The following is a 27,503-nucleotide window of genomic DNA, read 5'->3' on the forward strand; positions in this document are numbered from 1 at the left end:
TATATATAGTTTTTTTGTTTTTTTTTTATGGGTATTTCTCGATCAAGTAGTAGGACAAAGTTTGATTTTAATTGCTTCTACAGTCATCCAGTCATCTGCAGAGAAATTATGGATAATCTTTGATTTGGACCATAGATAGATGGAAAAGAAAGAAGGGCTACTCACAGTTGCATGACAAGATATAGATGAGACATACTCTCAAAGATGTCCTCCAGTGAGACAATGTTTGGGTGCTTGATTCTAGGGAAGATATATGACAGAAATCTTACTGAAACAAGCCACATCACAAGTTGGTCAACAGATGGTATCTGTGATGAGCAGATCACATGAAGAAAAGTCTGCTCTCTCATTTTTATAGAAAGCAAAACTGGACATTACACAGAAAACACATAAGTTCAAAATAAACCCGTTCACTGAAAAATGACAGAAGTTAAGGAGGGTTGACATTCAGAACAACAGCTTGAAACACTAACAAAGAAATGATGTAGAATTTTAGCAAAAAAAAACAAACAATAAATGCTAATCTCATCTCATTCCTAGAGGGGGGTTGATCGGTACAAAGTGGCCAGCAGAGTCGAGTTGAGAGTGTATGAGCTAACACCATTTCAACAAAAATGGCTAAAAACAGTCTAACTATTAACAGACTGTTTCACATCTTTCACTGGGAGTCCAGTTACTTTATTACTTTAAATATTTCCAAAACTCCGCACTCCCTGCTCTCCCATACTCTTCTTCTATCAAAGCCTCCCGCACACACCTCCCACCACACCTCCCACCACTCCCACCCTCTCCGTGTCTCTTTCTCTTTCTTCAGTGCACTGCTGCGGGGAACTCCACACCATCTCCGCCTCTGTGTGCTGTTGCCCTAGAAACAGGGACACTAAAAATAGGCCTATCTTCTTTACTCCTGACATTTCCGGTGCACAATCCTACTGTTTCTACTGACACTATACATTCAGTCATCTTTTCTGCTGACCCCTATACTGGATCTACACGTGCATGTGCTGCACTGACTAATTCCTGGGCCCCCAGCGGATGCAAGGCAGGTGCCTCACCTGTGCAGAACAGCGATCTCGTTTTCAATGTTGTTCTCTTTTCCTTCCAGGGCTTTCTTAGGGATGCACTTGATGGCCACTAGCCTCTGAGTCCTCTTCTCCTCTGCGAGAACCACCTCGGAGAAAGCCCCCCTGCAACGCATCATCACAAATAAATATACATTTAATAGAGTGTGGGAAAAATTTGTTTTTTCTCATTTTTTCTGCTTGTAAAACCTGGTTTTCCCCAACAATTTCATATCTTCCATTTTTTTGTGTGTGTATGCTAGTGTTTGCGTGCAGATGAAAAATTCAAAGTGGTGACATCACTAAGTGATTTGGAAGGGGCTGGAGCAAAGGCTCCAGAGTTGAAGCACATTTGTAGGAAGGAAAACAAAAAATGCAGCTGCTGTTAAGAAATGAAACTATTTTTAATCCATTCAATAATAGATAGCGTAAATGTAGTGGAGTTGCATCTGAGGGAGACCAGACTGCATTATGGATTATGGTCTGGTAATGATGAGAGGGAGAATTGTGTGTATTTACACAGTCTACCCACTGGAGCGTGGGTGGAGGCTCAGGGGGAGGCCTAAATGCCTGAACATTGTAAGTAACCACGGGGATCCGATCCATGTGCGAAACAGCGCATAATAGATCACCGCTCAAGAACCTGTTCTTCTAAGTTTTTAAGGGGATGCATCAAAATAGAGACTTTTTTTTTTTTGTAATATATTTTTTGTCAAATCAATCTGCAGCCTTCTCAACGTCAGAAACCAACAAACTCCAATATTCATGTTCAGCTTCTTGTTTGATTCCAGGCGTCTCTCTCTGATGTGGATCTCTGTTCCCATCTGGCGCCATAGAAGGAATTCCCGCTTTGCTCCGTTATAATCATGAAAACAGCAAAAGTCTAAAGCTGTCAAGAGAGGGGCCGCTTTTCACACTCGTCTCCAGTTTCATTTTTAAACCGTCCTAAAATAATCCCCTCAACAAAATCACATAAGGCTCCAGTTCTCATCGACCCATAAAAGCGTCTTAATGCGTTTATGTCTGCAGCATCTTTAGCCACGGATTCATCAGAGAGACCAGAACTCTAAACCTCAATTATCTGCCGGTTAAAAAGTTTTTGTTAAGGAAGTTGAATGGAAAATACAGGAAAGAACAGAAGAGTCTGAAACTTGATATTTCTATTCACTGTAAGAAAAGACACGTAACTTTTTTTTCCTGCTGTCTGATCGTAAGTCACTCTTTTCTTTTGTTGGTCCGTTAGGGTTACCAAAATTGAGTCTGTTGCTAAATGCCACAACAACGAGAGAGAAAATTTCCCAGTCACACTTTGTAAATTCTGAGGTTCACAGAAATTTATGCACATTTTCTTGCATTGCCTTTTAAACTGTATGCTTTCAGTTAAACATTTTGGCTATCCTACCGCTCAAAATAATTTGCAGGAATTTTGTGCTATTCCTCTAGAGAGAACTGGTGTATGCTGCTTTGCTACGCTAATTGTTTTAGCTCTGATCACAAATTTTTTATTTTGTTTAATGTATGACCAAGCAATCTTAATCTGCGAAAAAGCTTTAACTTAGTTTAAACCATCCATTTTTGTTCCCCTTTAACTAGATTTCTGAGGAAAATGCCACGTCAAAGCTGTTCTATGACATTTACAATCATGGTTACAGAAACTGCCAAGCTGACAGATGAATTAGCTATGAGTCTCTGAGACCAGTGAGTCATGCAAAACTTTTATTTATAATTATTTATTCTTTTTAACATGGAGTTAAAGTAAGGGCAAGAATTTGTTACTGGCATTAAATTAGTTTTTGCCCTACCATGGTTTAACTGCATTATTGAAATATTTAAATCCACAAGGCCTGACTGAAGCACAAACCACCCATTTATCTATTTTTATGACTGTCAGGCGTTACTGTACGAAGTGCACATTAACTCTTCACAAAATCTCATTAGCAGAGAGCAGCAGCGACAGTAGCTTCCTCTCCTCCTTTGCATTTCTCTTTCACAAATCCGCTGAGAGCCCACACCTACTATGTCTCCAAGGAGAAACGAGCAAGTGGATGCTTAATTACACAGTGTCTAATGGCAACAGAAGATACGTGTGTATGTGTGTATACTTCCTGATTTAGTGTCAGGCTTTTTTGACTCTCTCAAGGATTTCAGAGAATGATACTGCTACTAAAACTAGTTTGGTTTATTTAGAAGAACAAGCACAGTTACTCTAAATATTATACATCATGTATTCATGGTTGATTGGTTTATGACCACATTTGTGCGTTATTATGCAATCTACCTGGAAACAGTAGCATTTTGTGCTAAGAGCAACATGTTTAGTTAGTGTAGTCGTTTTAAAAATATATAACACAGCTATAAATACTCAGCTTAGTTTATAAAAAAAAGCTCACATTTAGATTTTTAATTTGTTTTTTTTTTTATCTCTAGAAATTAACACAATAATTACAAATAAATACCAAAAAGTAATGCTTTTTCTTAATAATCAAAAATAGCGTGATTGTTCTGAAGAAAAAGTTAGGACTCGCATCCTGACAAGAAAAGAAAAAAAAAACGTCAGGAAATTGCATCTTATCGTGTTTACAGAGAGATAAACACGTTCTTTTCTTCTGTCCTTTTCTGATTGTACAGAAATTAATATTTATATCCACTTCAACAACAACTGACTTTAGGTCCTGTGATGAGATTTTTGAGTTTTGGAAACTTCTTTTAAGCATCTCATGCAATGTCCACTGGCAATATTGACTGTATTAACTAATATAACTAATTATAGATAGACAATAAGATATAGCTAATTACAAACAGATAATAAAATATAAGTAATTATGGACAGACAGACAGACAGACAGACAGACAGACAGACAGACAGACAGACAGACAGACAGACAGACAGACAGACAGACAGACAGACAGACACCATCGTGGTCCCACAGCCATCAGCACACCATGAACACATGCAGCACAGCATGGGTCCCTGTCTGACACACTCTCACGCTCACGCACACCCACAAACAGGCACACACATGCAAGTTGGTGAAGACACTGTAATCCCTGCTGCATATATGGGCAAATATTGATTCACACATTCTCAATTTGCTATGAATGTCTCAGTGTTCGAGGTCTGAGCTGTGTCTTCAAGACTTCCCAAAGGGGTGGTTTAATTCTATTAAATGAACACAAACACAAACACAAACACAAACGATGTTGATGACTGTATCAATTATTATGCTTTTCATTTTGGCTCCATCACCCATCTTAAAATATCAAAATGATCAGCAGGGACAAAGTTATTTGTTTTCAATCCAACAGCACATGGAAAATTACAGCCAAATCACTCCAAAGGAGACCAAACGCAATTTGTCTACATCAAAAGCACAGACTTCTGTGAGCAAAAGATGAACACAACCACTAATTTCACCTTTTGGTTTGTGAAATTCAGCTTAAAGCATGCATATCAAAAACTTCAACCAACATATTCACAAGGGCCTTTGTTTTTTTGTTTTTTTTATTCTGCGTTTGGTGCAAAATTGTTCCTCAAAGGGACACAGAATCTGTTTTCTTCCTGCAGGTCTTTGGAAAACTAGTTTGATTTATTTAGCACAAGCACAGCTACTCTAAATATTATTAAATGTATATCACATTTTCAAGGTTAATTGAGTTCATCACTACATTTCTCCTGCATTATGTAATCCACCTGGAAATAGTATCAATAATGTGGTAATATTTCAGTTTGTGTAGTGATTCAAAAAAAATGATACAGCAATAAGTACTCAGTTTCAGTAAATCGTTTTTACTTGTGTAGCGCTAAGCTTGTTCTCTTAGTGTATGTAAATTTCTGACTCAGAGGGAAGAAGTAAGATGATTTCCCTCATTATTCTCCTGTTTAAGCAATAAGGTGTTATTTTGTTAATCCTAAAACAGGAAAGGTTTAGTTTTTTCCGCTTTACGCAGGATCTGGGTTCAACTGTAAATTAGTCTCTGTCAGTCATATCATTTGTTCATGATGTAGCTGTAATTTTTAAATTAACTATAAAAAATTAAAAGTACTTTTCCATTTCACCATTTTACTACATCAGAAGTAATGATATGTTTGAATCTGTGTAGTTTGCTAAATGGAGATTAGAATTAATTGTAAAACATGCTGGAGACCAGCTCATTTCTAGATTAAGTTGGCAGAAGTTGTGCTTTCTTTTTAGCATTACCGAAACAAAACAAACAAAAACAGGAATAAAAAGAGCAACATTTTACAAAGGATAAATAAACCCTTTGTGAAAATTTGTGCAAGACTGAGCGTCTCTGCCTCAAATTTAGGTTCACTGAATTGGGGATTCATTTATTTAAGTTTGAATACATTTTAATGTTCACAGAAAAACTGTCCATTAGAAGAACAAACACAATTGGAAAAAAAAATGTCTCTACTCTGAGACTAACATAACTGATGAAAATGGGAAATTTCTCTCCCATCTGCTAACCCTCTGATGAGGACAGTTTGTCCTAAAGTGGATTCCAAACAGAGGTAGAACTGTGGGGATTAGCCGGATCTGAAAATAATATTTCAACATAAATCAATTAACTCCACACACTGAATTCCTGGATAAAGCTCCTCTGTAATCTTTTCTCTGAGCATAAGGAGCTTTCCATCTATGCGTTTAATTCTGCTCTGAGTCAGGTCCATCTACAGCGACAGGAGGAAAAAATATTACTGTAGCTTGTTTTTCCCCTCTATTATATTTTTCCTTTTAAAATAAGAAAACAAGGCATCCCAGCAAATCACATATTAGATCTTGTTATATAACTGTTTAGGTCCTCGTTTAAATTACAGACATTTAAATTAGTTTTTGTCAGATATTTGTTGAAGAAATCAACAGAAATTCTCAACTTTCGAGTTTGTTAAAGTTAAACTGTGAATATCCACATCTAACACGTGGATGCGGTTAAGTATTATCTGCTGTGCTCTTTCAGCGTTGGGAATAACAGTTTAATTTGAATCACTGCTGTTTCACTTTCCTGGAGCTGGACCAGTGTTTTGCGGGAATTAATGTCCAGTGCTGTCCAGCCTCTCCGGGGGAAGCAGGTGTGATTCCAAAATGAGAGAAAAAAACGGTCTCACCACATATGGCGGCATCATGTCATGACAGGTGGGCATGCGCTGGGGTCACCTGAACACAGACTGAGAGTGGGGAGTTGTTCCCTGACCATCTGGGCTCAGTCCTGTCCCTCTTGGACAGACATAGAAAATCAGAGCCCAGCTCTTAACTTTACTTACTTTATGCCACTGATTTGTGATTAATATAGCAATTCTTGAAAAAAAAAAATTGGGATGAATAAATCAAAGTATCATTTGAAATTCAAAATTCAGACTCAGTAGCAATAAAATAATCTAACCAGGGTCAGAGTAAAAGCAGCGGAAAGTAAAGTTCAGCAGTAGATTATGTATCTGAAATATTTGTCAGGGTTAATGGCAGCAGTTTCATTAATGTCATCCATTGGTCTTGATTACCCTAAAGACTTTTTGCATCGATCCATCATATTCAGTCGGCTCTTTAGAGTAAGATGGAACGCAGATGCATCCGATTCCCCCTGACTCTTGAAAAAAGCAAAGAAGGCGTAAAACAGATTTACAGACTCTGTTCTGCTGTGTGTTGTAAAATCTACAGAATATATTGTTTTAGACTTCATAAACTGATATGTCACTGCAAACAAAGCCCAGTTTTAACAATGAATAGTGATTTCCTTTAGCGTCTCCCTGAGCTTTGGGCGCAAATCAGACTGTAATAAAAGTAAAACTCGACTTCTCTTTCCAGGAAACTCAAAATGTCTGTTGTAAAGTACAATTCTTTAACTCCATAGCTGAAAGATTTACAGCTCTTTAAAAAAAAAAAAAAGTAAATGCTGTTTTTGCAAAAGCATGGCTAAAACACAAACAATGAGCAAAAATGTGGAAGAAGGTGCTTGGATCAGATGAAATCAAATGTGAAAAAAAACAAATCCATGTGTACATCATTCTGGACTTGACAAGAACACATAGTGGCTCATATGTAGTGGCAACGTCATGCTGTGGGAATGCTTTTCTTCAGCAGGTAGAGAGAAGCTGATCAGAGTTGAAGGAGCTAAATACAGAGGAATGCTGGAAGAAAAAATGTCAAAAGCTGCAAAAAAAATAAATAAAAAACTAAAAAAATCAGACAAGGGTAGAAATGTATCTTCCAGCAGGATAATAATCATAAACAAACACAACCAGAGCAGCATAAACTGGTTTTGATCAGAGCATGGTAGAACAACCCAGTCTGAAAAGTCTGGAAGCTTAAAATTTGTGGCAAGACGTGAAAATAGATTTTCAGAGACACTCTCCATCCAAATTGGCTGAGCGTGAGCTATTTGGCAAAGAATAATGGACCAAAAAAAAAATCTGCTTCTAAATGTGAGAAATTAATAGAAATATACACAAAAGAACATTGTGGCAGAAATTATTCTGTCAATACAAATTCTTGCCAAACTCTTCAGACTTATTTGCAAAAATAAAAAATAAAAATAAATAATCCTGCTTTGAGAACCAAATGTTCTTTCTTCTTCACTTGATTTGAGATTTATGTGCAGCAACTCACCGAAGTCAGGTGGCTTTAAATGCCTGCAAACCTGAGGACTGAATTCCCCAAAGCATCAACTCTGGCCCATTCACAACTGCAATGAAGTCTAAATCCAAAACTTTCACATTCTGAGCTTATGGCACTTTTTTTTTTTTTTTTACACTAACCAAACTATAAAAGTTAACTGTACTTCAAGGAAGGAAAACAGTTGGTGGGAGTGGAAGGAGTGATGTGTGGGTTTATATGGGAAACAGCAAAGTCGGCTCTAAGCCACGGCCAAGAACAAGAGATATTTGACCCAAAATCTCCAGTGTCCCGGCTCGACTCCTACAGCCCACAGAGCAAGGATTGATGGGACGAAAACATTCTCTTTGTTCCTTCATCTGCGAGCCTTTGTACGTGTTGAATATGCACTTATTTTGGTATCCAGTGGTGAAGATTGTTTAGGATTAGTTTTGGAAATGCTTTGAGCAAATCTCCTTCTGCAGAGGCCTCTGTAGAAAGAGTGCACCGGAGATAAATAATACCGGTGTCGCATTTTGAAAGCATTATTTTCTCTCTAGACAGCAGATACACTGGTCCAAAGTCTGTTCATCTGTAGATTTGCACCTGTTTAAACGGATGGACGAATACATGTGCACTCAGCTCAATATATATATTATTACCCCTTTAAACTACTGAGATCAAAAGATGCTCATTTGGCAGGTTGTGTTAAAAAAAACTGAATTTAACTGCTACATTACTTACGTTCCCAGCACTTCTTTGAAGTCATAATGTTCTTTGATGTCTGATGTCTTCTTCTTCCATCCGTTTCCATCCTCTCCAAGAGGCATCCTACAACGCTGATTGGATTCGCCACACTAAAGCTAAAGGTCAGAAAGAACAGATTGCGTACAGTCAAGTTTTAAGCAGCAACACATAGGAGCGGATCACGATTACAGTGAGAGGCACATGCTAAATGTGCTTACAGTTTTTAAATGCTTAAAAGTAAAAATCTTAGTGAGACACACGCAATGTTTGAAAATGTTCCTCTGGAGCTTGTTTGAATCACATGGAGAGAAAAACGTCATTTTTGGCATCCTTTACTGGAAGTATTTTTACCCCTCAAAAGTAGAAAACCTCACCAATGTTCCTCTTTGCGACTAGAACGCACACAAATCAAGTGAGACATCTTTTTTTTTAATCTGAACTCCAACATCCAGGACAACATGTATTCTATTCTATTTCAATGTGAGCTCATAGAAGGACGCTTTATTCAGCATTTTGTCCAGTGACGGTGGAGCAGAAACGAGGACAGATTTTGTTTGAGAGGCAGCAGCTTCAAGACGTCATGGTGACTAACAAGGCGGATGTCGTGACCAAAGCAGGAGATAGACAGTGAGGTAATACACAGAACAAAATGCAAAAGATTTAGTTGTGCTTATGTTTTTTCTCTTCTTTAATAACTGTAATTTTCTCATGTAGTATTGGTGGTGTTGTGCGCAGGCTCCTTCAAATGTCTGCATTTGTGAGTGTTAAAACTGTTGTGAACTTTAAGTTTAAAGAGGTTGTTTTGTCAGTAAGTGAAGGGCTGCAGCAGAGATTTGTAGGTTAACCTCTTGCTATTGGATGGAAGAACAAGAATAGTTGGATACTGGATAGCAGTTAGACTATAAATATGATAAAATACAGGGTGCTGTGGTGGTGCAGGGGCAAAACCCAACCCATGTATTGAGGCCTTAGTCCTCATGCCAGTGGTCGCAGGTTCAATTCCTGGCCTGGTGACATTTGCTGCATGTCTTCCCCCTCTCTCATAACCCTCTTTCTTGTCAAACTACTTTCAAAGGCCACTAGAGCCAACAAAACCTTTAAAAAATATATATGATAAAATGGAAGAAGGGGACGCCCTATGCACATTACCTTTTCACCTTTTTAGCAAAGCAACTTTCAAATCTTCCTAGTCTCTGACCTGACACTTGTCTATGTTGGTATCTACGTCTATATCTACTGCATAGATCTCACCCTATATACAAAAATATGTTAATGTTAATATAAGTTTGGCTTGATGACAATAAAGCATTGCATTGCCACTAGCACTATTTTTTTTAATATATAAGTCTTTTTCAATTGGACATTTAAGACAACTTATCTGTCATGCAGATTACATGAGAGATGAACCACAATAGTGTGAACCACAATAAAATTGTGGTTCACTAATAAGTGAATCATTGTGTGGTTTAGTGAGACAGCAAACAGACTGTCTAGCAAACCAACCACAGAAGAGAAAGAGATTTCCTATACTGCCCATTATGGGCAGCTTCTTATGTTAGTGTCCCAAAGAAGAGCTCTGCATGTAACAGCATGGTGTAGTACAGTTGGTTTTGTCTGATTTTAAAAAGTGCAGTATGAAACTGTACCAAACCAAATGAAGGCGTGACATGTTTTGGCATATGACAACTAATTGAAGTGAGTTCCCTGGACTATTCCAGCGTGAAAATGTCCAAAGAGGTTTGGATTTTTAAAAAAAATGTTGGCTCTAGCTGCCTTTATTTGACAGAGTGGACAGCAAACTGGGTTGTGAGAGTGAGGGAAGACATGCAGCAAAGGTCAAACGGCCAGGACTTGAACCTGTGATGACCACATAGAGGACTGAAGCCTCCACCACCACCATACCCAAAAATGTTCCAAGAGTTTAATAAACCTCAATGTGCATACAAAAGACTGGTTAGAGGACAATTAGAGTCTGACTAATGTTATTGATTTTGAACTACGGGTATCAAATGCAGTCCAGTTTTCTTACAAAAAAGAAAAGAATTTACAAATCAGATTGTGTTGTTAGTGTAGTTCTTCAGGAGTATCATACAGATATGTTTTCTTATGGTGCCTACACCGTGCACCACACAGGAAGATTATTTCTTTAATGAAAGGACATAAAAATAAAGCAGCAGAAGACATGGCACAACTGACATACAATTTTAAAGTCTTTGTGCTGCTTTTTGACAGAATAGAGCACAAGTTAATGAGCCATGTGGTATAAAGGTATAGGTTCACATAACCATCAGATTTCTATATTATTGTCGACTACAGCAATAAGCTGTTCATCTGCTGTTCCATAGGATAAATCTTCCCTCCTTATATTGTAATGTCATTTCAATTTTAGGATGTTTAAAGGTTTTTTTTTAATATGTTGTCTGAAACCAAAACATATGAATATGTGTCCTTGTATCAAATGCAGAGAGAAAAAATGTAAAAGAATGAAGTAAATGTATCCCTAAAATGATGTATATGCTTAGGGATCTTAAACTTGCAAAACTGAATCCTTTGCATACCAAACAAATCAAGCAGCTAGAAAGAGCCTTTAGGATACCTAACCTATTTATCGTTTAGATTTATTATCATTATCGAATGCTTTCTTTGCAGAATTTTGGATAAGAACGCTACATATTAGGCATGTGATTCTTTCTTTGTTATTTGCCTAAATTAGAGGAAAAAGCTAAAGGTTAACATTTTGGGATAATGAAGACACGCCAGTAAAAAAAAGAAAAAAGCGCTCGATTCTCAATTATTAACGCCTCAAAGTGGCACAACTGCAGATCTTTCTGCTGACATTCCGCTGTCATCAATAAATAGCAACTAATAATAGCGTTTCAAGCATGGCCAATAGAGGAGCAGGCTGCACGAAACGGACCGTATACCGTCGCAAAAACAAACGCATGGTCAGTAGAGGCGGACACAAGCTGGAGGACCTGGGCTATATTTAACATCTAAAGCTTCAAACAGTTCCCCTTGCCTGAGGGGGAAAAAAACAATCCAAATATGAGGAAACAATTCGTACAGCGATATGCATTCTAGGAGCCCTTGTCAAGTGGAAACTGAATTCCTCTGAGTAACATTTACCAACCTGTTCTGCATTAAGCCTGCAGGGCGTGAATGACATGTAGGTGAGGGAGTTTGCATGCAATGAAACCGTTCGCAGGTGCCGTGACCAATACTCAAGTCTATCTATTATTTTAGGATGGTAATCATGAAATAACCCTCTTTTAAATAGAAAGATTAGGCGGTGTGGGTGTGCAGCCTGCATACTGCAGCGTCCAAGGGTATGGCAGTCAAATGTAAGCAGCATCTTTAGGTTAGATCAGGAGGCTGCGGACATGGAAGCGCACCAAATGCGCTTTGTTTTACGCAAAAAGGAAAGTACATTAAAAACCGGATAGTGCGTTTGAATAAATCCGCAGCTGGAAAGGAACGTACCTAAATGGCGATCTGTAGCTGTGCGGTGTCCTGCTTTCCTCTGGGAGAGATGTGGTTGCTGAGCTTGTGCGCAGCGCTGGATGCGCTCAGACTTCTTTTGACGTCAAGAAATCCAGACGTCTACGGACGTAGTGTACCATAAAATCACTAACTGTTCTCTCAACAACACGGATCTGCGAAATTTAGTTTCTGGTCGTCGAGACACCTTCTCTTAATATGGGAGGTGCTTTCTTTCTCTCTTTCTCTCATTCTTTCTTTCTTTTCTTAGACAGCTGCTTGTGCAGAGTGTGTAGGTTCTGCACAGTTTTTATAGGGGGATTTCAAAACAGGCACAGCGTGTCACTGTGAATAATGCATCAAACAGCAGCAGCAAAATCAGCAGTAGCCACTGAGCAGAGAAAATCTTTTTTTTTTCAGAAGAAGAGCATATTCCAGAATAAATGTATTTCTCTCGATTAAACAGAATGTAAACCCCAATCTTAAGGTAACGCCTATTTTTCTTTTTTTTAACTGATTCAGACACTCCCACTCGTTTCTCTAAGTTAGAAAAGCCTGGGCAAACTGTCAAAGATAACTTTGTGTAAAAGGTGTGGACAGGCAAAACGTCTGTTGGAAGACGCCAGTAAAAGAAAATGACAGATTATTGTAAAAAAAAAAAAAAGAAAAAAAAAAAGAAGTTGGTTGACAGCATGTTTAACTGGAATATGTGGAGGACTATAATAAATCAGAAATAAACACAATTAATAATAAAAACTTCAATAAGTGACAATTGGTCGAACAGAATTTTAACTTTTTTCGTTATTTTTGGTATTTTGGAAAGTAAATGTCCTGGACTAACAAACAAACACGGGAATGTCAATGGCAAAATACTGTCAAAATATATTATGTTTACATATTTAGTAGTTTAAAAGTGCAATTACTGGCTTCTGTGGTAAAGATGTCCAAAAACACATTGCAACAACATAATGTTACAATGTTTCAATGTGAGGGGACATTTTTTAAGAACCATTAGCAGTTTGGGACTGCCGCTGCATTAGGAGATCTGACTTCTACCTTTACTCACCATGGATGCGGGCGGAGGAGTTTTCTTCTGTACTCCAGCCTGACAGGTTGGTTGGTCTTGGTCTCCCTTAATTGCTTGAGTCTCTAGGTATGAGTGCTAAGTCCTCATGTATGTCCTCTCGTTGCTCTTCGTACTGATCAGGGTGTAACACACTGACTGAAAAAAAATAAATCTCTTCATTTTCAAAAATTAAGATACATTTAAAACTTCAGTAAACAGTGTTTACATAGTAACTTCAAACCATTTACAGATTATACTAGCCAAGAAAATCTGCCTATGGATTTTAATGGTGTTATTTGGTTAGTGAGTAAAATAGCTACTTTTCTTTTTGCAGTAAAACATTCAGTCTTTCGTATTTGCTCTTATATTATTTTAGCTGTAGTATCCCGTCTACACTCAAGGGGTCAGCACCTCCCACTGACAAACACAACACATTTTCAACTTCCGGACAGGAGTTTTCAAAGGCTAGCTAGCAACAGAGCTAGCTTTGACTGTTTTTCTTTTTTGCTCAGGGAATTAAAGTTACATTTTTCCGAACTTCGGTAAGATATGCATCAAAAACGTAATATTTTGTTAGTTTTGGACTTTTTTATCTTTTGTGAAACTTTTGTTTAATTAACGTTCCTTTTCATAAAAGCAGCAAGATAACTAGAATGGGATGCTAGTAGCTGCTCGTCGGTTTGCTTTGTTTCATTCTAGCCGTAGCAACCCGTTGAGCGGCAGTTCCTGCTTTAACTTTGTTCTTTGCGGGGGCGTTAACAACTGATGGTCTCTTGAATTAATCTGGTAACAGATTTTTATTCTTATTATTTTATTTGTTTGTTTTTCTGGATCTTTATTTTAGCTAGCGGGCTAGTCTGTTGTTAAAGCAGTCGGCGATGTCAGCGAACTCTAAGAGGAGAAGAGCCACCTCTCCCTGCAGCAGTGTTAGCGGAGGAGGAGATCCTGAGGATGCATCTTCGACCGCTGGAAGCGGCAGAAAGAAAAGGAAGATCTCCAATGTTCCCCCTGTTGACACGGTCAGTGCACTTTTTCATTGCACGATTACATTTAATCTGACGGGACTTGGTTTATCGTAAGTCCCGGTCTCAACGGCTGAGTGTGTTTTCCTTTTGCCCCTTTTTTCCTCCAGATCGCTGTGTGCCATGAGCTGTTTAATGCTGTTAAAGACTACAAGGATGATCAAGGGAGGCAACTTTGTGAAGTTTTCCTGAGGGTACCAAAGAGGAGGTACTATTTAGAAGTCCTTTGTGCCTACTACTATAAACCTACACTCCAAATTTATTGGTTCAATCTGAGCAGTTTATTAGAATTTGCCTTTGTAACTTATGTAGCAGGCTGTAAAATATAGATAACATTTCACTTTAACTGTGTTTTACTTGACAAAATAAAAGATAAAACATTAATAAGTATGTTGAAATTATTTTCAAGGTAAGGTGATTCATTTTCTTTTTCTTCTTTTTCAGGAATCAGCCTGATTACTATGAAGTTGTCTCCCAGCCAATCGATATGACGAAAATCCAGTACAAACTGAAGTCAGAAGAATACAATGATGTGGAGCAGCTTACTGCGGACTTTCAGCTCATGTTTAATAATGCTAGAAATTTCTACAAGGTATATTTAATTTAAGATTCTCATCAGCAGTAAATTTGAACCACTTAACTTTGCTGCTACACAGGCTGTAAACAGCATTTGCTGTTAATATGAGCATGAATTTAGTTTTATCTTAATTTTTTAACCTTTAAAAATAGTAAAATTTTGCCTGTAAACTTCTTTTCTTGGTAAAAGCCCAACTATACTGCTACATCGGAACAGAGATTGGGAGCATCCAATTTGATTACAATATATTCTTAATCCTAAAGAGGCCATTTTATAACAGAATGACATTTGGGGAAGGAATTGACTATGGATATTGATGTAAACAAGGCTTTGAGTGGGCATTGGACATTTTATAATTAACTCTCTGTACCAAATAGCCAATACAATTTAAATATCTGGTGTGGCGCAGAAAAGAATACAATAAGATTCTCTGTTTACAAAGAAATCAGCAGAAAGACGATCATTTACCGACATTTTAGCTAAATAAATAGTCCAAGTAAATAGAAAACATGAAATACGGTAAAGCATCAGGAGAAGACGCTGTTCTTGAGTCTGTCTTGTTATGCATTATGTAGAGCTTCACTGCTTTCTTTAGGTAGGGAGTTTAAGCAGATACCATCTAGGATGGAAGGGGTCAGAGGACATTTTCGCTACCAGGCTAATGAAGGTGGCAACATGGTCCAAGAATGGCGGCAGACTGTTGATGATGTGCTGGGCAGTTTTATTCACTCTCTGTGATGCCTTCCTGTCAGTAGCTGAGCAGCCACTCTGCCTCCCTCGCCACATTACCATGTGTGGGATAATGCCAGTTATCACAGCCTGTGCAAAAGAATTTTGACAGTTTTGATCTCTAATTTTTAAGTGTGACTAGTGTGGTTGCTCATCTGATGTCCCACCTTATGCTTGTGTCTAATCAGAGTGACAGTGAGGAGTATCAAACAGCGAGCAAGCTGTGGGAAGTGTATTTGCAAACAAGAAATGAATTTGTGCAGCCTGGAGATGGAGATGAGGACGATGAAGAAGGTGACGACATGATGGCTAATCCAGGAATGACAAATGAATATGAAGTAAGTGTTTGTATTCAGATATTGTTAAGTTGCTAATGTTTATCTGATTGTAACAGCGACTACAATGACTTTGACAGACATGTGGTACTATTATTTATATTGTTGAACCTCTAAATATTTTAGACATCGGGTAGCAGTCTGAAAGAAGTGCTGGAGCAACTCTTGGAGGCCATAGTGTCACACACCGACCCCTCAGGCCACCTCGTCAGTGAACTATTCCAAAAACTGCCTTCCAAAGTGGTTAGTATTCAGACCTGTAATAATACCAGTTAATTTATCATATTTACTTTCAGGGTAATAAAAGCACCATGAGTTGACATATTAAACGTTTTGTATTCTTCTAATCCCTTTGTGTAGCCTTGATTCCAAATTAAGGCCCCAAAGTATTATTTCATTTATTTCTTTTAATGCTGACATGTTTGTTTTGTTTCATACCTTGTCTGTCCTTCGTAGCAATACCCAGACTACTATGCTATTATAAAAGAGCCAATCGATCTCAGAACGATTGCTCAGAGAATACAGGTAACCTGTTTACTCCTTTTCTGTTATGCTTTGCAAACAAACTTGTTTCACAATTTTACATCTACGTACCGGTACTTGACTGTTTTACTTTATGTTAACAGATTGGGTACTATAAAAGTGTTCATGCCATGGCCAAGGACATTGACTTGATGACCAAAAATGCCAAAACTTACAATGAACCAGGATCTCAGGTTTTCAAGGTGGAATCTTTTCTCTTTTTTGTTTTTGATATTTTAGTTGTTCCTAAAATAATCTACTCACGTTTTCCTATTTTACAGGATGCAAACACGATAAAAAAAGTCTTCATCCAACGCAAGACTGACCTCGAACATGCTGAGCCTACTAAATCTAGCATTCGTATCAGGTACCCGTATAGTTGCACTTCTTAAAACCACCAAATTACTGAGACAAATATGTTTTAAAATTTTTGGCTCTCCTGCAGAAACCGCAAATCAGGACAAGCGGATCGCTTTTCTGGTGTCAGCGTTGCTCTTCATTATGGCTCAGAGAGCGAGGACGACCCTGTGCTTTCCGGTAAAATTCAGCAATTATTTTGGACATGGAAAAACATAATAGCTACGTTCAAAAATAACAGTTCAAACTGTAAATGCTTACAGGCTCTGTCTGCTATGACGAGGGCGAGTCGGAGGCAGAGAGCCAGAGTTCAAGCATGGAGATGAGCAATCCTATCTTCCAGCTGTACGAAGCCGTGCGGGGGGCCCGGAACAGCCAGGGCCAGGTCTTCTCCGAACCTTTCCAGCAACTGCCGTCCCGCAGGGAGTATCCTGATTACTATCAGCAGATAAAACAGCCCATCTCGCTGCAGCAAATAAGGTTTATTGCGTTTTGATTTACTCCATCTACTTTTCTTCAAATGATTGTTCTACTGGAAGTGTGTTTGGGCAAAAGGAGTTAAAAACAAGGTGCTACATTTACATTTTTAGGGCAAAGATGAAGAATGGCGAGTATGACAGCGTGGAACAGATAGATGCTGACCTCAACTTGATGTTTGAGAACGCAAAGCGCTACAACATGCCCAACTCCAGCATATACAAACGAGCCTTCAGGCTGCAGCAGATTATGCAGGTAGTAATTAGTTGTTAAATGTGATATTAGTCCAAAACAACGAAAAATATTGAATAGATGTGTTACTTTCTGTTGTTTGTTTAGGCAAAGAAACGGGAGCTTCTGAGGAAAGATGAGGAAGATGGAGATAGCATTTTGTCATCTGATGCAGGAAGCGTCAAGAGGAAAAGGTCGTAGGATCTTAAATGTTAAGCGTTCTTTAATAATTTTAAGTTGTTTATATTCTTACAGTTTGTTGTTTTTCTACATGTGTCCAGCCACAAGAAAAATATCAAAAAGAACCGAATGAAAGCGTTGTACGCAGCAGTGAGTGAAGCCAGGGAGGCAGCTACCAGCAGACGTCTGTGTGATCTTTTCATGGTCAAACCATCCAAGAAAGATTACCCTGACTACTATAACGTCATCCTCGAACCGATGGACCTGAAAACCATCGAGCACAAGATTAAAATCGAACGCTACAGCAACGAGGAGGAGCTCATAGAGGACATGAAGCTTATGTTTCGTAACGCTCGGCATTATAACGAGGAGGGATCTCAGGTCTGCAGCAAGACTTCTATTATAAAATATTAAACATTTATTTAGGGAGTTGCAGTTGCATTTAAAAACTCATTTTGAAAAGCAGTACGCTTTTCTGACTAGTTTTTGGGTTTATGCAGGTGTATAACGACGCAGACGTTTTGGAGAAGATACTAAAAGATAAGCGGAAGGAGTTGGGGCCACCACCAGAGGAGGAGGATGTGGGATCACCTAAATTGAAATTACGTAGGTGTTGTCAGTGTTTGCCGTGTTTTAATTTACCTACTAGACAGACTGGATGTGCTGCAGTCAAATATATTCAATTCATACATGCCATTTGATATATTTTGCTAGTTGCAAATTTACAATTTTGTTTTCATTGGAAATATTTATTTTTTCCTTCAGTTTCTGTATTGGCTTAGCCCATTTACACTCCAGCGGTAGAAAACCTGGAGTATTCTTTTATTCAAAGTTGACGCTTAGTCAGCAAAAACTATAAAAGGTCTTAAAATAAATCCCTCCTTTACTTTGGTCTTATAATGTTGAAGAATTGTTTTAATGTCGAACAAGAACACTTATTCAGTGTCAATACGATGTCACAGAAATAACGTTACTAACTCACTGGTTAATCAGTTGAGTGTCTTATAAGTCCCTTTAAATTTAACTGAAGCATTTTTTTTTATTTATAATTTACATTTTTGCATGCATCAGAGTTTCTAGGTAATTCTAATTAGTAAGCTGCCTGAAGTAAAACAGTTAGTCAAAAGTATACTAAGATGGAACTTTTCTACTAGAAAATAGTCAGATGGCTAAAGCATGAAGGAAGATATCATTATGTGGTATAACACCTTCCTGTTAAGTATGATGGAGCAACTACAATGCTTTGGGCTGGTTCCTCTTCTAAAAGCCTAATTTTGTTAAATGAAATCATTAAAATAGTGGGACATAGAAAAAAAATCTTGAGTCTTTGCTAGTAATTTAAAAGTTGGTCTTTTAAAACCCCCACCAATATAGTGACCAAATGTACTATCTTATCTGAACATGTTAAGATATTGCTCTTTCAACAAAAGAGGTTATTTTTGGGCTTTTTACACATCTTTATAAGGTGCGTCATCATATTTTGCAGAAGTTTGCGACCTGCTTTGTGATGTCATAACGTTTTATCCAACTTGTCTTTGCTTTACAACTCTCATTTGCAGTTTTAACAAGGAGTTAAATTTTCTATCCCCAGGAAAAAGTGGCGTTTCTCCAAAGAAGTCCAAATACCTCACCCCTCTCCAGCAGAAATTAAATGAGCTCTACGACGCCGTCCGAAACTTCACAGACCGCCGAGGTCGCCGTTTAAGCACAATCTTTCTCCGGCTGCCGTCTCGCTCTGAGCTGCCCGACTACTACGCCACAATTAAAAGACCCATCGATATGGAGCGCATCCGAAGCCATATGTTAACAGGCCGCTACCAGGATGTCGAAGCTCTGTTCGAGGATTTTGCTCTCATGTTCAACAACGCCTGCATCTACAATGAGCCAGAGTCGCTGATCTACCGGGACGCTCTGGTGTTGCACAGAGTGCTACTGGAGACGCGGAAGCAGCAGGAGCGAGGGGAGGACTCCGGCCCCCCTCCCATGGGACCTCTGGTGCGAGAGCTGATCAGGAATCTGTTTGTGTCGGTAATGGGCCACCAGGATGAAGAGGGCCGATGTTACAGTGACTCTCTGGCTGAGATTCCTGCTGTGGATCCGAGCGCCCCTGAGAGGCCGATGCTTAACTTTGACATCGTCAGGAATAACGTGGAGCGGGGTCTTTACCGGAGACTGGACGTTTTCCAGGAGCACGTGTTTGAGGTGCTGGAGAAGGCGAGAAGGCTGAACAGGTATGGAAACTTAAATTAAAAAAAATAAATAAAATGTAGGTAGCTCCCTCTGAAAATACCTTGTGTTTCAGTATGTAAAAAACCATTTGTTTGAGAAAAAATTAGTTTATGTTGAAAAAACTTAATGGGAAAATTTATGTCTTCCAGTTATTTGGTGAAGGGTAGATTTCTATTTATTTACATATTTTGTATGCTAGTTTTGCAATAACACTTAAATCAACTTTTTATTGTACTGTGTAACCCCAAGCTGTTGTTTTCTTAAAAGCAGAGTTTTAAGTAAAACAGATGTTTATTTTGCAGAGATGATTGTAATTGGGTGGTTTATCTTTCTCCACAATCTTTACATTCACTCACTGATATGACCAACTTTAGTTGATAAATAAAACATTTGTTTATAGTTGTGGTGATCTTGTTTGTAAATATCAGAATTATATTAACTAATCCATTATAATGTTTTTACTTACTTGATTCTTAATAGTTTTTAGTTGAAAATAGTGTTTCCTGTTTACATTAAAATGGCCACATCGTCTTGGATTATAACACAAATACGGAAATGCAGCTTAAATGTTTTCTGATATTTAATGTTGTTGATAGTTAAATATCTTATTCATTTAATTTAGCTTGCTGTTTTGACTCATTTTTTTCCTTTGCTTTACTTTTGGAGGCTGTATCTTGTGGTTGAAGATGCTCTTTTTTCACTTAACAGGACTGACTCTGAGGTGTTTGAGGATGCTGTCGAGCTTCATCAGTTTTTTATAAAGATCAGGGATGAGTTATGCAAGAATGGAGAGATCTTACTTTCTATTGCCCTCAATTACACGTTAAAGCACCTCCACAACGATGTGGAGCAAGACAAGAGGGAGAAAATCCCTAAAGAGATTGAGGAAGATAAGCAAAAAACAGAGGAAGAGGAGGAAAACAAAGGTTTGTAAAAGTTTGTCTCAGTGTGGGGTGCTGTGGTGATGCAGGGGCAAAGCACAACCCACATATTGAGGCTTTGGTCCTTGTGCCGGTGGTCGCAGGTTCGTCTCCCAGCCTGGAGACATTTGCCGCATGCCTTCCCCCTCTCTCATTACCCTCTTTCCTGTCAAACTACTTTCAAATAAAGGCCACTAGAGCCAACAAAACCTTTGGAAAAAAATGTTTCTCAGTATGGTGGAGATGCACCAACACCCCATTTCCTGGTTGTAACCAGTTTCTGGCTTGATAGAAAGAATGACTGCAAAAACAATAAATCAATCAATTTATGTTATTTGACTTGATCACAAATCAGAACCAATGGAGGAAAAAAATGGCAAATTCTGATCCCTGTCACTTGGTTGCTGCATGGCTTCATCACAATGATGTGAATAAAACTAAACTTTTTTTTTTCAGCCCATTTAACTCATTCTTTGGGTTCTCATTTACAGAGGCCAAGAAAGCAGAAGACTTACAGAAAGAGGCATGGCAGTCTGAATCAGAATCAAAGATTGTTTACAGTGAGGAATGCAGCTTTGAGAACAGAACTTACCATGTGGGCGAGTTTGTTTATGTGGAGCCATCAGAACCAAACCTGAAGCCTCATGTTGTCTGCATCGAACGTTTGTGGGAAGATGAAACGGGTAAAAATTCTACTTTTTACCACTTAATCTGCTCTCTGGAAGTAAACCATTGATACCCTTGTTTCAGGCTACTGAACAAGGGTTTTGAAAAACTCTGCGTTTTAATCTTTCTTTACTTTTGTGTCGGAAGGTGGGAAATGGCTCTACGGCTGCTGGTTTTACAGGCCCAGTGAAACTTTTCATTTGGCCACACGCAAGTTTCTGGAAAAAGAGGTCTTCAAGAGCGACTACTACAACAAGGTTTCCATTAGTAAAGTTCTTGACAAATGCATGGTCATTTTTGTGAAGGTAAGACTACTCTAAAATGAAAACATTAATGAAGACCAGATTTTTTTTTTTTATTCAATTGCCAAATGTTGCCAAATGTATTTATTAGCAACCTTCTACTTTGTGTAGGATTATTTCAAGATGCAGCCCGAGGGCTTTAAACCAGAGGATGTGTATGTGTGCGAATCACGTTATGCTGCCAGAACCAAGTCCTTCAAGAAGATCAAAGTTTGGGCCATGCCGGAGAGCTCTGTGAAACTCGTATCCCGAGAAGTTCATCTTCCTGTTGTGCGTGTTGCGTCAATGTTTGCCAAACCCGACCTGGAAAAAATGGCAATGTCATACACTGGCCATGGCAATTTTATTGAAAAGGTCAGACTATGTCATGTTTTCCCTGAATTAAATACTTGACATTATGGTTTAAAGATGTTGCATACATTTACTTACTTAAATGTTAATTTAGTGTACCTCAGAATTATGAAGCTGGAGTACTAGCTATGCAGGGAATCTCACTTTAAAGTATAATCTTGTAGTTGAAGTAATGAGAAAAAGGAAAATTGATTTCCCTCATGTATTGTTACCCAGCAAAAACATTTATTATTTTCCATGTCCTGCAGAGGATTAATTAACTCCTAAGGTGGCTACCCACTTCCTGACATGGGACAGGGTGACTAAGGAGTTGTCATTTCTGTGTACAAAACATTATGAAAGTATAAACATCTCTTCTGTGTGCATTCATGGATTAACTTAGGAGAGAGAAGACGTCCCTATGGAGATGAGTGCGACTGAACCAGGCTGCCAGTACTATGAGCAGTTACGCTTCAACAACGTGTGGTTTAAAGTGGGAGACTTTGTTTACATCCAGTCACATGGTTTGTCAAAACCTCGGGTTGCCAGGTTGGTGAAAGTTCATCATTCAAGCAATTGTTAAGGAAATAATGTTTTAATTAATGCTGATCCTGTTTAAAGATAATGTAGTTATTGATTGATTATATTTTTTGACTCCTCTGCAGGTTAGAAAAGCTGTGGGTACAGAATGGAACTACTTTTCTCTTTGGACCCATCTTTATTCATCCAGAGGAAACGGAGCATGAGCCCACAAAAATGTTCTACAAGAGAGAAGTGTTTCTGAGTCACCGGGAGGAGACCCTGCCCATGTCTTGTGTCATGGGTACTTTTTTTGATAAACTCTTTCTGAAACTTTAGTTCAGTCATTTATGTGCCATCATTCAGACCATTAGTTTTCTGATTCCCCATCCGCTTGCTTAGATTAAGAATCTAATTGACTGATTACGCATCTAACATCTTAGAGACAGCCTCCCCCCCACCCCCCTCGTATTTTCTTCACATTGTAGTGTGAAGTATGTGATCCCCAAAACAGTGGTGATAAAGCTTACATTTAAGTGTTAGTATAATTCAATAACAATATTTCTTTCTCTCTCAGGTAAATGCATGGTGTCCTCTTTTAAGGACTACCTGTCCAACAGACCCACTGAGTTTGCAGAGGAAGACATCCTACTGTGTGAGAGCCGTTACATTGAGACAGAGAAGACAATGAAAAAATTCAAGGGTTTGAAACGGTTCTCGTACACCTCCAAAGTGGTGGAGGATGAGGTCTATTATTTCAGGTTTGGGAACTAAGTCATATTATTTGATTTCCTAATGGAGCCAGTTTGTTCCCATCTGTTTCATCTTTCGTTTGTTTTGATATCTTTTATAGGAAGCTGATAGTGCCGCAAAAGGAAGCTTCACCCTTCTTGGACAAAAAAATAGATGAGCTCGAGGTGAAGCTGGCTGACATGGAGGATGGAGATGATGACATGGATGACATGGATGAAGATGAAGACGCTCCAACGACACCCTCTATGCCTCAGATTCAATCCTCTCTTACAAGTGACATGGACATTTTGTCCTACACACCTCAGGTATTCATACACTTCTAAAGGCACTAACCTAACAAAACTACATTTTATTTTACAATCAAAAGCGTCAACTTCTTACTGCTGATGTTACAATGGACTCATTTTTTTTCATTTATTATTAAGGCAACTCCTAAGGTAAAAGGCTTGGCAAAGAAGGAAGGAGCCAAGAGAAAGATCAACATGAGTGGCTATATTCTGTTCAGCAGTGAAGTGCGAGCAATCATCAAAGCTCGACACCCCGACTACTCTTTCGGGGAGCTGAGTCGTCTTGTTGGCACGGAGTGGAGAAACCTTGAAGCTTCTAAGAAAGCTGAATATGAAGGTGAATCATGAGGACCTGAGAGCCGGATCAGGGTCACTGTGTTAGCAGATGTCAACCGAGAAACTTTTTATGTTTCAGAGCGTGCCGCTAGGATAGTGGAGCAACAGGAACGTGACAGGCCCTTCAAGCAAGGTTCCCCTAGAGCAGGTACCCCTGTAGGGGCACTGATGGGGGTGGTGCCTTCGCCTAGCACTATGGGAATGATAAACCAGTCCATGACACCTGTGTCAGGTAACCCCTCTCAGAGACAGCACGAGTGTTTGACAACAAGGCAGCAGGAAAATGAGGCTGGACTGTTTGAAAACCTTGACCTTCCTTTAACATTTTAGGCCTGTTTTGACATAAAACCACATTCTGGAAGCATTTCATTTCTTCTTTTGCTTCTGTTACGTATTTTATATTGTTATCATCTCCAGTTTCATGTGTGATTTTGCATGACAGTGACTGCATGATTGACTTTTTAACCAGGAATGTTTTATCAAGTTTTCCATTTAATATACAGTTTGTATTATTTTTAACATTCATTCATTTTCAAACATGTGCATTGTCAGCCCCTTTCACACACTGCATCTTCAGCATTACCAGTTTTTGCTAATTAGGTGCAATTTTATTTTCTAATAGTTCACATGAAGCTTTTCCTTATTCCTCATTCATGCATGTATGCATGTTGTTTTTTTTTTTTGTTTTGTTTTTTTTGCAAATGTAGACCCAATGAGAGACAGAACATTTTTCAGTCTACTTGAAATGATCAGTTTGGGTTAAATGAAGGAACTTTATGCTCACAAACGATTCCTAAGGTCATATGGATGTTATGGCTTTTTACTCCCTGCTTAAGCTACACTGCCTGACCAGGAAAGGTTACACACACACCATTATTTTGTTTGACCGCCTTTAGCTCTGATTACGTCGTACATTCATTATGGCAACAAAGTGATAACGTTGCTAAATCAGACAAACTGCAGTGACAGCAGATCGTAGTATTGCTTCACATGCTTTTGTTCTGTTAACGCTAAGCATTATGCTGCCTGGTAAATTAAAGCCTTTTGTTGTGATTAGCCTCACTAATCAGTTTTTCTTTAGACTACACAACTGTCCAGAGTTCCTTTTCACATTGTGCAAGTGGAGACAGGCTTAATGTCACTACTGAAAACTTGGCAAAATCTATCTTCATTGCCTTTTTACCTTCATAGAATTCATCCATGATGCTTGCATATAAACCGAAGTGCTCAACATATTTTTTGGGGGGGGCTGGGGGGCAATAAACTGCCACACTTCCCATTCAGTGTAATTCTTAAATAGGGAGGAAACTTGACTGAAACACAAACAAATGTTCTGAAGGTGCATGTGTGAAAAGGGCAAATGTGTGTAGTAGCAGTAGTGCATGTTGTTTTAGAGTCAGCTGCATGTAACTTATGCATGAATGTGTTGTGCTCTCCTCGCCTTCTTCCCAAAGGCATGATGGGAGCTTACGGCCCACCTTACATGCCCATGCAGGGCCCCCACGAGGGTTTGCTGAGTGTGGCCCCAATGCCACCTCACCCCGCAGGGGGTCCTAACCTGCTTCCTCACCATCTCCACCAAGGCATGCCAGGGTATCCGAGCATGCCTCATCAGGGTAAGGGCCCGACTGTCCTAGCCACACCTGCTCAGTCACATGCGGTGGTGTCTCTCCTGCTGGAGGGGTTTACCTGGTCCACAGGCTGCAAAGCCTGAGCTACACACGGAGCTGAGAAAGCTCCCCACTCTCAAACAGCCAACATTCACTCACTTAACACACCTAATGTACAACATCCATATTCATACACATATTGCATGATAGAGTTGATATCAAATAACTAACATTTAACTGATATTGATAAACTAACAATTTTAGAAGTTGTTGTAAGTCCTAATGTAAAGGAAATCCAGCAATAAGAACCGACTCAGGGGCCTTCTGAAACCTAATGCAAGTTATGTCTTAAATTAGGTATGATGGGAGCTGGTATCAATGGCATGGCAGGAAGTCCTGGGCAAAGCAATTTCATTCAACAGGTGAGCGATTTATTTATTTATTTATTTTTTTAGTAAATAATCATATTTAGTGTGTTTATGATCATATTAATTAATCATTAGCTGCACTTAAATGGAGAAGGCGGTTATCGTAGTGATCCAACAACGTTGTGATTAACATTCAGCTTTGATTTGTTTTCTATTTCTTTCAAGCCTGGCATGTTCAGTCCAGGACAGCATGCTCCTCCACCATATCCAGGACAGGGCCAGCCGTCTCATTTGCAGCCGACTACTCCGATGTTTGTGGCACCACCACCAAAAACACAGAGGGTGCTGCACTCAGAGGCCTACCTGAAGTACATAGAGGGATTAAATTCTGAGTCAAACACTGTCAGCAAGTGGGATCAAATGCTGAAAGGTGCTTCTTTCTGCTCCCTTTAGGCTTGTATCTGTTTGTGTAAATTCTATGAATTAAGTTGCAAGATCTAAATTTTTAGTATTTTTTTTCTGGATCAACAAAACTTAAAATATGTCATTTTCATGTTTTCACAAACTTCAATAAACATGTGTATGTGGTTTTGCTTGTTTAGTTTTCAGATGTTTCATATCCCTAAATTTTCTCCCCACATTTTATTGGACTGCAACCACAAATTTAAAAATGAAGTTGTGCGTAATCCTTAAATGGAAGGAGATAGATACAAGGTTTTCAGTTTTTTCCCTCATAAAAATCTGAAAATTGAGGTGTACATTTGTATTCAGGCCCACTATGTTAGTATTGTGGAAACCACTTAACTCAAGTACCAGCTGCAAATCTTCTGGAGTCTGTTTCTATAAGCCTTGCTCACATAGAGAATAAAACGGTTCTATGTTAAGTCCTAGTAAAATGTGAATCTCTCCCACGGTCTCAAATATTTGGTGGCTTCAAAAAGGTTTTCTTCTAGAAATGCCTTGTACATATCTGCATCCAATTTTTCATCAACTATGAACAACTTTCCTCTCGCTCATGAAAAATAACTGTTTCCATCACCATATGGGGTTTTAGGAATCAAGTTCTTGGTTTTCCATGAAACCAAGCACCTGCATGTAAGCCAGAAAGCCAAGCTTTAGTCTCATCTGACCAGAACACATTTCCCTTCTTATTTGTGATTTCGCCATTCTCTTTGTATTTCCAAATGATTGGTGTACAGTGCGCCATGGGGTTTTTGAAGCTTGTGTTTATACTTCTTTGTCTTGGTCTATTTCATAAAACCTCAGTGAAACGAATTGAAGGCTGTTGTGGTAACACAAAATGTGGAGAAGTTCAGGCAGTTTGAATATATTTGCAAAGCATTGTTTAAATCGGCAAATTCTTTCCTTTACAGCTCAAAGACGTGATGCCCACCTGACCAAAGAGCAGGAGAGTCGGCTTCCAGCACACTGGCTAAAGAGCAAAGGAGCTCACACAACCATGGTGGACGCACTGTGGCGTTTGCGTGACCTAATGTTGAGAGATTCTCTGAATATCTGTCAGGCCTACAACCTGTAACCTCCCACATAGAACCACTCACCTCAGTAACGACTTTTTATCCTCATGTTCTCAAACTGCTAGACCATAGAAGCAATATTTTATAGTGAGTAATGACCACTTTTATATTTATCAGCTTAAAAAATGGACTCCATAGTGTGTGTTTTTTAATACAATTTGGAATAATAGTGACGCTAAGCCTGTAATTTTATTTTTAAGTTTTTCTTTTTTTGAAGTACTTGTGCAACCAAAATAAAATTATGATCTCCTTCTACCCGCTGTAGGTCTATTTTTAATGC

At 38.7% G+C, this 27,503-nt stretch overlaps 2 protein-coding genes across 2 annotated transcripts in view; one reads left to right on the top strand and one right to left on the bottom strand.

The window, feature by feature from the left end:
• camk1a (calcium/calmodulin-dependent protein kinase Ia) overlaps positions 1-12,270 on the bottom strand; it is a 20,595-nt gene extending 8,325 nt beyond the window's left edge. Inside the window, exons 1-4 of the mRNA XM_008408744.2 lie at positions 11,876-12,270; positions 8,393-8,511; positions 1,056-1,187; positions 166-240 (exon numbers count right to left, since the gene is read on the bottom strand). Coding sequence (XP_008406966.1) covers positions 166-240; positions 1,056-1,187; positions 8,393-8,478 — 293 coding nt within the window. The 5' untranslated portion in view covers positions 8,479-8,511; positions 11,876-12,270. The remainder of the gene's footprint in view (positions 1-165; positions 241-1,055; positions 1,188-8,392; positions 8,512-11,875) is intronic.
• Positions 12,271-13,357: 1,087 nt separating this feature from the next.
• On the top strand, positions 13,358-27,448 carry LOC103464563 (protein polybromo-1-like). Its single transcript, XM_008408742.2, has 30 exons — positions 13,358-13,480; positions 13,783-13,957; positions 14,071-14,168; positions 14,405-14,552; positions 15,455-15,604; positions 15,728-15,844; positions 16,058-16,126; positions 16,228-16,326; positions 16,405-16,490; positions 16,569-16,660; positions 16,744-16,960; positions 17,071-17,212; positions 17,297-17,382; positions 17,470-17,749; positions 17,869-17,974; positions 18,960-19,599; positions 20,306-20,523; positions 21,009-21,200; positions 21,331-21,488; positions 21,597-21,839; positions 22,219-22,364; positions 22,481-22,638; positions 22,912-23,095; positions 23,188-23,392; positions 23,513-23,711; positions 23,790-23,942; positions 25,165-25,326; positions 25,678-25,742; positions 25,914-26,118; positions 27,062-27,448. The coding sequence occupies exons 2-30, from the start codon at positions 13,817-13,819 to the stop codon at positions 27,223-27,225; spliced, it is 4,923 nt and encodes a 1,640-aa protein (XP_008406964.1). The 5' UTR covers positions 13,358-13,480; positions 13,783-13,816; the 3' UTR covers positions 27,226-27,448.
• Positions 27,449-27,503: the final 55 nt, after the last annotated feature.

This window comes from Poecilia reticulata, linkage group LG5 (assembly GCF_000633615.1).
Source record: "Poecilia reticulata strain Guanapo linkage group LG5, Guppy_female_1.0+MT, whole genome shotgun sequence".
Taxonomy (NCBI): Eukaryota; Metazoa; Chordata; class Actinopteri; order Cyprinodontiformes; family Poeciliidae; genus Poecilia; species Poecilia reticulata.

Coding starts and splice junctions, on each gene's coding strand:
- LOC103464563 (XM_008408742.2), top strand. CDS start 13,817: ATGTCAGCGAACTCTAAGAGGAGAAGAGCCACCTCTCCCTGCAGCAGT. Junction 21,489..21,596: donor GCATGGTCATTTTTGTGAAG/GTAAGACTACTC, acceptor TACTTTGTGTAG/GATTATTTCAAGATGCAGCC. Junction 23,712..23,789: donor TAAGAAAGCTGAATATGAAG/GTGAATCATGAG, acceptor TTTATGTTTCAG/AGCGTGCCGCTAGGATAGTG.